This window comes from Suricata suricatta, chromosome 2 (genome assembly GCF_006229205.1).
Source record: "Suricata suricatta isolate VVHF042 chromosome 2, meerkat_22Aug2017_6uvM2_HiC, whole genome shotgun sequence".
NCBI classification, from domain to species: Eukaryota; Metazoa; Chordata; class Mammalia; order Carnivora; family Herpestidae; genus Suricata; species Suricata suricatta.
The window spans coordinates 48,334,114-48,347,166 of record NC_043701.1 but is presented as its reverse complement, the minus strand read 5'-3'; the positions used below and the strand labels follow the sequence as shown (position 1 = coordinate 48,347,166).

The 13,053-nt window shown below is 36.6% G+C and overlaps 1 protein-coding gene across 2 annotated transcripts in view; it reads right to left on the bottom strand.

Moving 5' to 3' along the window:
* Positions 1–13,053, bottom strand: part of SKAP2 (src kinase associated phosphoprotein 2) — a 185,000-nt gene that overhangs the window by 71,718 nt on the left and 100,229 nt on the right. For both annotated transcript variants that reach the window (XM_029925987.1, XM_029925997.1), the window contains 2 exons: positions 6,465–6,542; positions 5,174–5,257 (listed from right to left, as the gene is read on the bottom strand). In XM_029925987.1, coding sequence (XP_029781847.1) covers positions 5,174–5,257; positions 6,465–6,542 — 162 coding nt within the window. The remainder of the gene's footprint in view (positions 1–5,173; positions 5,258–6,464; positions 6,543–13,053) is intronic.

The window sequence follows — 13,053 nt, the reverse complement described above, 5'->3', positions numbered from 1 at the left end:
TGAAGGGGGAGGAGGAAAGGGGAAGGGAGGTGATGGTCATGGAGGGGGGCACTTGTGGGGAGGAGCACTGGGTATTATATGGAAACCAACTTGACAATAAACTATAAAATAATAAAAATAAAAATAAAAAATGCCATAGGAATTTTGATAGGGGTTACACTGAATCTGTAGATTTCTTTGCAGTATGGACAGTTTAATAATATTGATTCTTTCAGTCTATGAGCAAGTAATATCTTACTATTTATTTGTATCTTCACTTTCTTTCATTAATGTCTTACAGTGTTCAATACACAGGTCTTTCACCTCCTCAGTTAAATTTATTCCTAGATATTTTATTCTTGTGAACACAACTATAAATAGGATTATTTTATTTCTCTTTCTGGTAGTTCATTATCAGTGTATAGAAATGCAAAAAAATAGGTCCAATTCTCTACTGACTTTTATTATAGTTTGAAAAGATACTACAATGAAAAATCACAAACACATGGTATAATAAGTAACTGTTGATGTACATTTTAAAGGACTTGATAAAACCAAAGCTACTTGCAGCTGTCACATACTGAATGGCAAGTAGACTTTTCTTTAATTGGGGACTGGACGTGGGGGCAACAAAACCTCCTGAGTGGGAATAAAAGAGATACTACCAACTAGCCACTCCCCCCTTACAAGTGGGGAGAGATAAGTTTTATAATGCTGATTCAACATCATATAGAGGTTAAGCAGAAAAAGTAAAAAACAAAAACCTTGAGTTTGGAACAAGTACCTAAATGGGTAATCATTTACAAACACATTGGAAAGACTGATTAACAACCAAGTTCTAGAAAAAGCATGGCTTTGGAGCCAGAAAAATCTGTACTAAATCTTTAATAGGAATCTTGGTAAAGGCCTTTCCTGCCTAGACTAGTTCAGTGGTCTCTTAAATGATTCTGTTGATCCAGTCTATCAATTCAAATTCATCCTCCACAATCTGATCACAATTACTTCATAAAAACCAAATCTGGTCATAGAGTCCTATGCTTACAGGTCATGTTTGAAATAAAATACTCAGGAGGCCCTTATTCTCATAAGGCTCTTGTCAATCAGATTCAAACTCACTTCTTTAACCCTACGTAGCCCCTTCCCTCGCTCACTGTGTGCTCTGCCTGGCATCATCTAAGGCCTTTCACAACTCAGAATCTCTACCGTTCCTCTGCCCGGGAGTACCCGTTTTTCCTGACAAACCCCTACTCATTCTTTACGGCCCAATGAAGGGTCCTCTCCATGAGGAAGTAGTCCCGAACTCTCCTAGGCAGTTAACTATCCTGCTTTGTTATCCAAAGATAACATATCTAAATCACAAACTGTACAGCATTGAAATTACCTGTTTACCTGCTCAGGCCCCTCTTCCAATCCCAGGACCTCTACTTCCTCTCACTGATACAACAGAATGCAAACTGTGAGTGTCTCGAAGGCAGGATTATCTTTGGAACTGCAGTGCCTAGTAACTACCAACTAGCCAATAAATATTTATTCAACAACAAAAAAATGAATAAATGAGTGAGTGAATGAATGACTACCTTGATGGTACTCTGAAGAGCTAAAACCTAGGAAGTTTGATCAATAGGATTTGTGACAATCAAAGGAAGAGGAAGGAGATAAAAGGATGGATGTGATTTCATAAAGTGATAAAATACGTACTGTATATATACTTAAGGGCAGGAAATGATCATGAATAATAAATATAAACAATATTTATGAATACAAAGGTAAGTGCATTATTTTCCCTGGAGGCTAGAACAAGTTTTCCTAAGCCATTACAACCCCGATGGGTCAAACGGTTTTTGGCACACACAGTAAGTTATAAAATGTGAACTATGTATCTGTCAAATAGTAACAAAGTACAGTTTAACCTAGTAAGTGGTATCAACTCCTTCAGTGCCTCTATAATCCATTTATCTAAATCCTACTTAGCTGGAGGATTACAGTTCTCATATATCTAAATAGTTCTTTCCACAGTTTAGGCAAGTGGTTCAAACATATAGTAAACCCTGCTGTACAAATCAGCTATCTAATTTCACAAAAGAAAGTAAAACTTTCATGTGACAGGTACATTTTCCTAGAAAAAGAAAGATACAAAGGAAATTAGCATCACGCCAAACTAGCAAGTAAAAAGTGTTCAAAGGTAGATTTTTTTCTGAGTCCCCAAAAAAGAACTAGCCAAAAATTCTAATAGAAGCAGCCAGAAGAACTACTAAAAACACACGTGAACTCTCAATGGAGACTTCATAGTAATAGGGAAGAGTTTTATGGAAATAGACACCAGATCTTCAAATATCCGCATAAAAAAGGAACACCAGAAACGTAATTTTTAAAAAGCAGTGGTGGTATATAGGTGGTTAAATATACCACAAAATAGTTAAAATACAAAGATGTTATTACCATAAGGTCTCATCAAGTAAGAAACAGAAATAGGAATTTAACTACTACCACCCACAAATAACTAGAACTTATTTATTAAAATATACTTATTTGAAATAAATACAAACCTTCCTTAAGTTTTGGGGAAATTTTTGCTAATCTTTGTCCTAACATTTGGTATATACTAGTTAGCACAAGGAGTGGAGGAAACAAACATTAGTATTCACTGAGTCTTAAAGAAATTAGAAATGAGGGGTGCCAGAGTGGCTCAGTTAGTTAAGCATCTGTCTATTGATACCAGCTCAGGTCATGATCTCTCATCATGGAATGGAGACCCACATTGGGCTTTGTGCTGGGCATGGAGCCTGCTTGGGATTCTCTCTCTCCCTCCCCCCCCCTCTCTAACTGCCCCTACCATACTCATGTGCACATGTGCGCTCTCTCGCTCTCTCAAAATAAATAAACTTTAAAAAAAAAAAAAAAAAAAAGGAAATGAGAAATGAAAAACCTAACTGAGCCAGAGTGACAAGGATGTGAAACCTCTCTCCCCTAGTTTTATGAAATAGAAGATGTTTTTTTGTGGAAAAGTAAGATCTTGATCTCAATTCATAATGGTATGCAGAATTATATTTGTCATAATAATTTATACTTACAACCTATGGTAACCATAACTGAACCTGGGCTTAACTTTTCTGATACAATCACCTACTTGCCCTTAGCAAGAGAAAGAAGGCTGCCTGATGGTAAGTGTTTATAGATTACACTTCACTGATGCCACTGTTACGTTCGAATGCATTGTAAATTAGTGACAGAATATAAACTAGCCACAAAATTAATTCTTAATCCTTTAATCCCATTCACCAAAAGGTGAGACCAACTTCTAGCATCATTTATGTATTTCAAATTTATCTGAAATATGTACAATAATCACATGTGCAAGTTTTTATAATAAGGAAAATATCTAAAAAACCACAAGTGAAGTCAAATGAAACAAAATTTCCAAACAACGCTGATAAGGTAAATGATTCCATGGGAATCACTGATAGTGGACTTCTATGCCCATGCCTCTTTTCTCCTTAAGCGTCCTTTCTATAAATGGATGCTAGCTATTTCTATATTACCTTTACTTTATAGTATTCAGCTTCTGACTTGCTTTTCCTGGAAAAAAGCAAAGCTAGAGAAGCTTATATTCTTTAAATTTCAACATTTTATGCTTTATTTTTCAAATACTGAACTTAAAATTTTGTGAGCTGTGATCAAGAGATATATTAATTAGCAAGTAAAGTTATAAAATGTCTTAATGTTTCTAAATTGCTGGTTAGAGCATGGACTCTACCATTAAGCCTAGGCTCAAATCCCACATCTGCCACTTACCAGCTCTGTGACCCTGACCAAGTTACTGAACCTCTCTGTCCTCAGTTTTCCAAAGAGTAAAACAGAGCTACCAGGAGTACCTACTTCAGAGTTGCTGTTAGACAGGTTAATATAGCTAAAGCGCTTAGAACAGAACTCTCTACCTAGGCCCTTGCTGTTGTTACTTAAATCTATAAAAGAAGCTAAGAAAGGTGTTGCACGTACTTCCTTTTACCTAAATTTTTCTCTTGAAATATTTGAAGGAAGAAACACGGCAGACGAGGTGGACCAGCAACAAACTACCAACACCAGAGAGGAACCGCTGGATCTCACCAGGCTCAGCCTGCACGAGCGGATTCATGCGAGAATGAGAAATGACAGAGAGCTGTGAGGCAGACTACATGCTTAGGATCTCCTGAGAGGGGTGCCTGGGTGGCTCAGTCGGTTGAGCATCCGGCTTCAGCTCAGGTTATGATTTCACGGTTTGTGAGTTCAAGCCCCGCTGACAGCTCAGAGCCTGGAGCCTGCTTCAGATTCTGTGTCTCCCTCTCTCTCTGACCCTCCCCTGCTTGTGCTGTCTCTCTCTGTCTCTAAAAAATAAATAAAAAACAGGAAAAAAAAAAAGAGATAACAATATGATATTGGGAAATGTGGAAGAGACTGTGACTACCACAGAAATTGATGAGGAAACATACAAAGAGATATATAAATCAACAAAAACAGAATATTCCGATGCTCTTTGTCCAGGGAGATGGTGTTGTACTAGTTGCCCAAAAGTGGCAACCATTAAGGGTTGACTGAAACAAAGAATTTGTCGTGTTGTGGAATAGAGACTTCGGATGATTGCCTCTTTAAATGCAGAAGACATTCCAAAGAGGAACCTGCATTAATTTCAACATTAAAAAATGACCAGGATTCTTCCACTCCTGAAATGAGTTGATTTGCAGGTATCTCAAAAATTCTTAAGCTAAAGGGTATTTTTTTTCCAACCCATTCAATAAATGTGATCACCAAGATGCAGAAAAAAATAAACAAAATAAAATAAAACAAAATATTTGAAGGAAAATAATATCTTTTCCTCCCTTTAAAACTCTCACAACTCTAATGGCCTTAACTTCTCCAGAAATTCTGCAATAGCAGAATGGATGATAAATATTTCCTAAAATGAAAAGCCACATAAATTTTCATCTCCCTCCTAATTCAATCAAACACAACTGTGTTAACTTTTAGGGCATTCTGGAATTTGGAGCATTTGGCAAATAATAAAATAGCATTATAAATGAGTCTTAGAATAAAAATATTAAAACGCTCAGTTAGTCTTTCTCCCTTTGTCTTCCACTTATTGTGTACTAAAAAGCAGGTATAAAACGGCCCCTAAAGCCCTTCCACAATAGAAGGCAGTATGATTGAACCCCAATCCTACCTTTATCACTTCCATAATAATAGAATATTGTTTTACTGAGGGCACACCACCGTTTCTGCCATTCGAATCCCAGAAAGCTGTGATCTACAATAAAAGGGGGGAAAACAGTTTAGGTGATATGTATTACATATACAGTGTAAAGGTAACACCATTAAAAGGGAAAGTCCGTTGATATGATTTCGAAGGTTTCTGCCAGCTCTAAGATTCTACGACTAATTGACTTGTATCTTCCTCTTCAAGAGACAAACAAAAACAAAACACTAAAACAAAAATAAAGCTAAAAGGAATAAAGTGAAGCAGAGACGAGGCTGCTACACGTGTGGCGGACACAGCTTCCCGCAGGGACACTCAAAAGGGCATTTGACTGCACTGCGCTGAGACAACGGGTTCAGTGGGTCTCCCTTTCTCATCTGTTATAGAAGGGCTAGGGGAGGAGTTGACCCACATGACTTCTCCTATCTCTCTCGGCTTTAAAATTCAGCTAAGAAAACCAAGGAAAGCAAGTGGAATATAAATAGAAAGGCCCAAAGGAGAAAGGCAAAATGATAATGAAGAGACTTTCTGTTTCCCATTTAATAACACCACCTCCATAGTTCATTTCCATTATATGTTGGTGCTGAAGGAGTGACACCATATGGTCACCTCCCAATTATCATGGCCAATGGAGAGGAACACTGAATGAATAACAGAAAATGGCAGACAATATGCCAGGCTTGATCCAAACCATAGCAGACATGGCGTAAGCCAGGTCAGGTGTGGGGGAAAGGTGAGAAATCCCACCCTTGAGAGTACTGTCATGGCCGAAGCCCTCCTCCAAGAGGCAGGAAACAGCTCCTAAGTCATTTACAAACAATCAAGAGTGGCAACCGGAAACCTGACCAAATGTTCTGTTATTAAAACTTCTATAGAGCAGGGTGCCTGGGTAGCTCAGCTGGTTAAGTGTCCAACTTGTTGGTTTCAGCTCAGTTCATCATCTCATGGAACATGGGTTCAAGCCCCACATTGGACTCCACACTGACCGTGCAGAGCCTGCTTGGGATTTTCTCGCACTCTCTCTCTCTCTCTGCTCCTCCCCCACTCATTCTCTCGCTCTCTGAATAAATAAACTTTTTAAAAATTATATAGAACTAAAAACTGTATTTTGTGGTTTGGATAATGTTACTCAGATCTTTTTACAGTCTTAAAACTCCTTAATCACCTAAAGAGAATATTGGCTCCATGTGTATACCGCAAGCACGTTTTATGTAAAGATAAAGCCATTTTTAGATTTTTCATTAGAATCTTAGTTTACCTTTTCTGCGTTTCTCAAGGTAGCCAGCCTTTAAAACAAAAGGAAGGTCCTGTGCTGCAATTGGAGGAAACTGGTTTCCTGGAGGAAGTAGAAGAGGGAAAAAAAGTAGTGAGTAATCCATCTCAGAAAAACCGAGTACCAGACTGCATTAGATTTAGCATTCTTTCAGTTACCCAAATTATTTAAATTCAAGTCTATTAGCTTTGTTTCCAACCCATTCATAAACTAGTCCCTTTCCTATAAATCTCAAGAGCAAAAAAGTATTCTGAACTCCTATATTTTAATATATTATGCTCCTTCAAATACAGTAATACTGTGTAGCTGGATGATCTCTACAGAGCATGATCTACATTCTATAAAGAAACAATCAGGGAACTATTATTAATAAATGCCATAAAGCCCTGAAAGAGAAGTTAGGAATTTCAAACAAATCATAGAAGCTTCTTTACATTTATACTAGATTAACTCTTCAAGAATTTTAATGCTTGTTGATTCTTACCCTATGAGGGTAAGAATATCTCCATCACTACCAAATAAATCATAAAATGATCCCCCCCCCCAAAATCAAATGCCAAAATTGGTTTCCCTGAGGACACAGCACATACTCTCTCTTCCTGGTTGTACTCAAAGAGAAATCTTGTAGACACTCAACTGAATGCTTCAGGTTTTTCTAGGACATTTGAGAGTCCAAACCAGGTTAAAAGATCTAATATAACTATCATAAACAAATATTAGATACCTATAATAAATGGAAAGATTAAGCCAAAAGTTAAGTCAATTAGAAATCATATATTCATGGCCATGAATAATAGGTTACTCAATAATTTCACAAGTGTTCAGTATTTTTACGAACTTCATAATAGTTATCTCAGCATTTTACTGGAATTCTAACAAGTGAAAACAACCAATCTAATAAAAGTTTTTATGGAACTAGCATCCATATAGCTTATGATTTTTTAGAAAGTGTCTTGATAGAAGTTTATTATACACAAATTCATCATAGAATTACCCGGTAAGGTTTTTTTTAATAATAGTAAAGGGATCGGGGTAATTATAAAATCACAGATATTTTTCTTCAAGAAATAATGTTTAAAATAAAGACACTTTTCTTTGAGAAACAAAGTTTAAAACTAAACCCAAGGGGCACCAGACTGGCTCAGTCAATTGAGTGTCTGACTCGATTTCGGCTCAGGTCATGATCCCACCTCTGCATCGAGCTACACACTGAGCATGAAGCCTGTTGAAGATTCTCTCTCTCTTTCTCTCTCTCTCTCTCTCTCTCATATTGGCTCTCTCTCATATTGGCTCTCATTCACTCTCAATCTCTCGCGCTCTCCCCCTCTGCTCCTCTCCCTCCCCCTCCCTAAAATTAATTCATTAATTAATTAAAGTACCAATTTCAGTTCCCTGGTAGATTAATTTTACTCAATGAACAAAACAATTATCATTAAAATATATTTTAAATAGTGCACTGATTTTGAGATGTATATAAAATTCTAGGGAAAGCCAATGTAAACATCTGGATAGTTGTTCAGTAAATGTATTCATGTTTCCTTTTTCCAGAATAAACTTGATCCATATAAAGGAAAAGGTTATTTACTATAATATTTTTGTAGGGGCATCTGGGTGGCTCAGTCAGTTAAGCTTCTGACTTCTGTTCAGGTCATGATCTTGCAGTTTGTGGGTTCAAGCTCTGCATCGGGCTCTGTGCTGACAGTTCAGAGTCTGGAGCCTGCTTTGGATTCTGTGTCTCCCACTTTCTCTGCCCCTTCCCTGAACTCATTCTTTCTCTCTGTCTCTCTCAAAAATAAATAAACATTTAAACAAATCTTAAATAATATTTTTGTACATAAAATAAAGATCACATAAAGAAATCTTAGTTTTTGAACAAGTCCTAGTCAACCACTAAATTAAAGAAGGTAACTATGGTTTGATTTAGGTTTTTGAAAAAGAAAAAATAATGACCAATAACACCTTTTTTTAAACCTAGGCTATACTGATGAAAAGTAAACAGAAATAGTGTATCAAATAGAAATATGAAATTCTAGCTACTATAAAATTATTAAGGAAAATTTTCTTTCTAAATAAGATCCTGAAAATAAAGGACTTCCTTCTCCAGCTAGCAGGACCACATAGTTTAACATCTGTGGATCCCTGCTTGGGCTCAGGATTTTATATAATTGGGATGTAGAATTCTTCAGTCAACTACACAAAATCTCATTGCAAGAAACATCATGTGGGTGGTATTTCAGACTGTGAAAGCAAACATATTCATTAAATATTTTAACATGATTATTGTATGTCAAGAAAAAATTTACAAATGGTTTGTCCACAGTAGTAAAAACAAAAATATTCACTGCCAACATCCTATAAATATTTTTGTAACTTTAAGATGATGGCAACAAACTCTGAAGTGCCGTTTGTTTTGGATGAATGTAAACTACAGAAGAAGAGGCAGCTTCCCCGTGGCGCTGGGAAGGTCTCATGGCTGCTTGGCCTGGACACGGGAGGCATCTCCGCTTGGCTAGCTCAGGCTCACGGCAAAGTCATCCCGATTCTCTCACTTTCATTGGGGCATAATAAATGTTCTTCACATAAAAAATAAGCACTCTAAATCCTAAGGAAAAACTTTATTCTGAAGGGAAACAGGTGCCTTTAGCATAAGTTTCCATTTTAGAAACTTACTGGTCAAAAAAAAAAAAAAAAGAGGAGGAAGGAGAGAGGAGCAAGAACCCGAGAAGCGAACGGGCAGTTAGTAAGCGAGCGCATGACCTGGTGCTGCTGCCTTAGACATTTCCACCTGACAGGTCCACCGAAACCTGTTGTCACAAGCAACGCTTATTATGAATTCCAATTTCGTGTTTCTAATATAAAATCTTTTACTTCATTCTTAAAGAGGAAAAAAAGTTTTTCTGACGGAAATTTCCTTTTTCTAAATTTGCTATTTGTCCAATATCTAGGATTTGTTCGCTGCACATATGACTTTTTAAAATGATTTATTTGTTTAATTTATTTTTATATGTGCATTAATACGCACATGTGAATTTTTTTTTAAGGTTTCTTAATAGTAATCCCTTTAGGTACTTTAGATTTTAAGTTCTTAGAAGAACCATTTAATTTACTTGTATAAAACCATAAATATATAAACACCTAATACTTTTTAATTTTATTTTATTTGACTTTTTAAACATTTATTTATTTTTTTAAATGCTTATTTATTTTTGAGAGACAGAGTACAAGTGAGGGAGGGGCAGAGAGAGAGGGAGACACAGAATCTGAAGCAGGCTTCAGGCTCTGAGCTGTCAGCACAGAGCCCAACGTGGGGCTTCAACTCACAAACTGCGAGATCATGACCTGAGCTGAAGTCAGACACTTAAATGACTGAGTCAACCAGGCGCCCCAACACTTAATACATTTTAATGGTAGAAACTGAAAATTGGTAACAAGATTATGACAAGTAGTCATTTCTCTTTAAAAACATGCATTCTTACAACGGTTAGACCTCATACCACTATACCCATATGGCCAATACTATGTCGCCACTGAACAACATTCAGATTGATGCAAAGAATTAAGACTCTGTAAATGAAGGTACAATGGTACCTGAAGAAAAGGAAGGTAAAGCTAATATACACCTATCTGGCAGGCAACAACGAAGAGCTGCCAAACGTTTGCCAAAACACCAAAATTACATTATCTCACTATAGGAAACTACGTAACACAGCCAATTACACAACATTCCAACAAATTCACAATTACATGGCGAGTTCTGTTTCACTATCACAATTCATTCCTTGTCCCAAAAATAAGTGTAGCATGGAGCCTTAATCCTTTGGCACACAGTAGGCTTTTACTAAATGTTAGCTTTTATTATTATAATTAAATATCATTACTACATGTTAGTGTAACTGTATCTATTAATACAAATGAATGGGTGCCAATGCAAATGTAAGACTATTTAACAATGCTGAGAGAATTTTAATCAGAAAGATGGTAAAAAGCATGATTTTGTAACTGCATGAGTTAAGCATTATAGTTATTTTTAAAGCAGTTCAAAGATTTCCTTTTGGTTAGGTGAAAGTGGCTGATGAAGAAATTATATTCTAAGAGGAGAAAACAAATTAACCCATTCTCTAGGGCAGCCTATTTATACAGTAGACATTTGCTTCATAGACTTGCTTAAGTGGTCACGAGTTTTATAAATGAGTGTGTATTTCCTATAGAATACTCCTGGCTTTTCTAAAGCAGCTCAAAATATTAGATATACCCTACAAGAATGGCCAAGGAATGGGTCCTCTTCCAATTTATAATTTGGAATTTTCAAACCTGCAAAATGGTAACCAGGTCACAATGAATTCAAATAAACAAGAATCGGGGCACCTGGGTGGCTCAGTCAGTTGAGCATCCGATTCGGTTCAGGCTATGATCTCATGTTTTGTAGGTTCCAGCCCCATGTTGCTGCTTCAGATTCTGTGTCTCCCTCTCTCTATGCCTTTCCCCACTCATGCTCTGTCTCTGTCTCTCTCTCAAAAATAAACTTCAAAAAAAACTTTTTCAAATAAACAATCAAGTGCCTACTATATTCCTAACAACTCAGTGGGAAAAAGGTAGAAGTAGAATTTCCTTATAGTTAGGGTGGTATTTTATTGACAAGACCACTTTAAAAAAAATAGATTAACTCAAGAGTTCATAAATATGTCTGGAAAATTTTGCCTTAAAAATAAAACTGTGTACATAGTAGACGTATATACCAGCAAGCGAATGGAGTAGATTCTAGAATCTGAAAAATGGAGAATTTCAAAGTATGAAAATCAAAAACAAATTACCTAAAAACTGAGGTGTTACCCAATCTTAGCAACTTTATAATATTAAACTATTGTTTTAACATTTTTCCTTGAATCTAAGAAGAAAAATACTTGAATGCTTAAATACCTGCAATGTATTTAAGAAGTTGAAGTTTTAACTATTTATTTAACTATAATTTTTCAAAGTGAAAAATAATTATTTCAACTTCAGAGAAAAATATGAATTTTCTTTGCTAGGAAGTATCATTTAGGTATATTTCACATTAGGTTGGCTGGGTATAAAACCTATCATAGCATTATAAGGTAGACAGGTGCATTTCTGCAGAGAGGCTGGGGAAAGGTGGAAAAATAGGTGTAGGCCACAGAATGTTTTACTTGAAATAGACCACAAAATGCTTAACTCAGAAGAAAAGACTTTGAACATGATGGAAATCCCTTCAGTAGAAGAGGGAGCAAGAGCAAGGAAGAGAGAGCAAGTTAAGAGCTGGGGGCTGGGGAGGAGTAGAGGGAAGAGAGAGGCCTGACCATCCTTTCTTTTTTGTACCCCTTTTCTCAAAATAATCTCAATAAACAAAGTCTTGTTTAATTCACAATGTTGCCTGGCACTGAGTGTCTCAATGCACAAGTCCTGGGGCTTCTCCAACACTGCCATGCCTCCTAATTCACTCCCCTCCACACACGTGCATGCACACACACACACACACACACACACACACACACTCTTATATCAACTATATCCCTGTCTGACATCTCTTTAAATACATTTATTTCTTTTCTAAGATTTAATAGTGAGGCACCATTTCTGAAGCACAATTTAAAGATTTCTTTTTTTTAATCTGCAGAAGTTCTAACTATTAAGTCCTGGAATGAATTTTAGTTTCCTGTCTGTCTACTTGGCTCTTCATGTGGAACTATGGACAAGTGTCAAGAGATGAGAGTGATTCAGAGACATTCTCAACACAGACAACTGTTTTTCATTATCTTTTTTATTTTCTAGTCTGTAACTTTGGGGGCCAGTTTAAATACTAAGGGTATGCCTCATTTTTACTATTTTATTATTAATGGATTATTATCATTTATGAGTTTTGCTGTGTCAATATGCTCACAGTTTTATGATTCCTTAATCCAGACTTTGTATAAAATCCCTGCTAGGTTTCTGAATCTCACCTTTAACTGGTTTTGATTTACTTATTATTTCCTGGTTTTTCCCTTTAGTACTTAGTGTTTGCATAGTTTTCAACATGAACATTATACCTTCAATTAATATAATTTTCCGATCCATTTTTACACAACTGATTCCTCTTCCCTAATACTGGGGGAAAGGAGATCTGTAAAAAAGATTGGTTTTCCTCCTAAGAATTTTCACCTTGAGTCTGAATCTTGATCTACTGTAGCCACACAATGTGTTTTCCTTGAACTGGAAAAAAGAACAAGTTTATCTACGTCTTTTAAAATTCTTTGGGGCACCTGGGTGGCTCAATCAGTTGAGCATCCAGGTTCAGCTCAGGTCATGATCTCACGTTTTGTGGGTTCGAGCCCTGCATCGGGCTCTGTGCTGACAGCTCAGAGTCTGGAGCCTGTCTTCCAATTCTGTGTCTCCCTCTCTCTCTGCCCTTCCCTTGCTCACACTGTCTCTCCCTCTCAACTGGACAGCAACATGCAGAAGAATGAAACTAGACCACTCTCTTACACCATACACAAAAATTAACTCAAAATGGCTGAAGGACCTGAATGTGAGACAGGAAACCATCAAAACCCTCGAGGAGAAAGTAGGAAAAAACCTC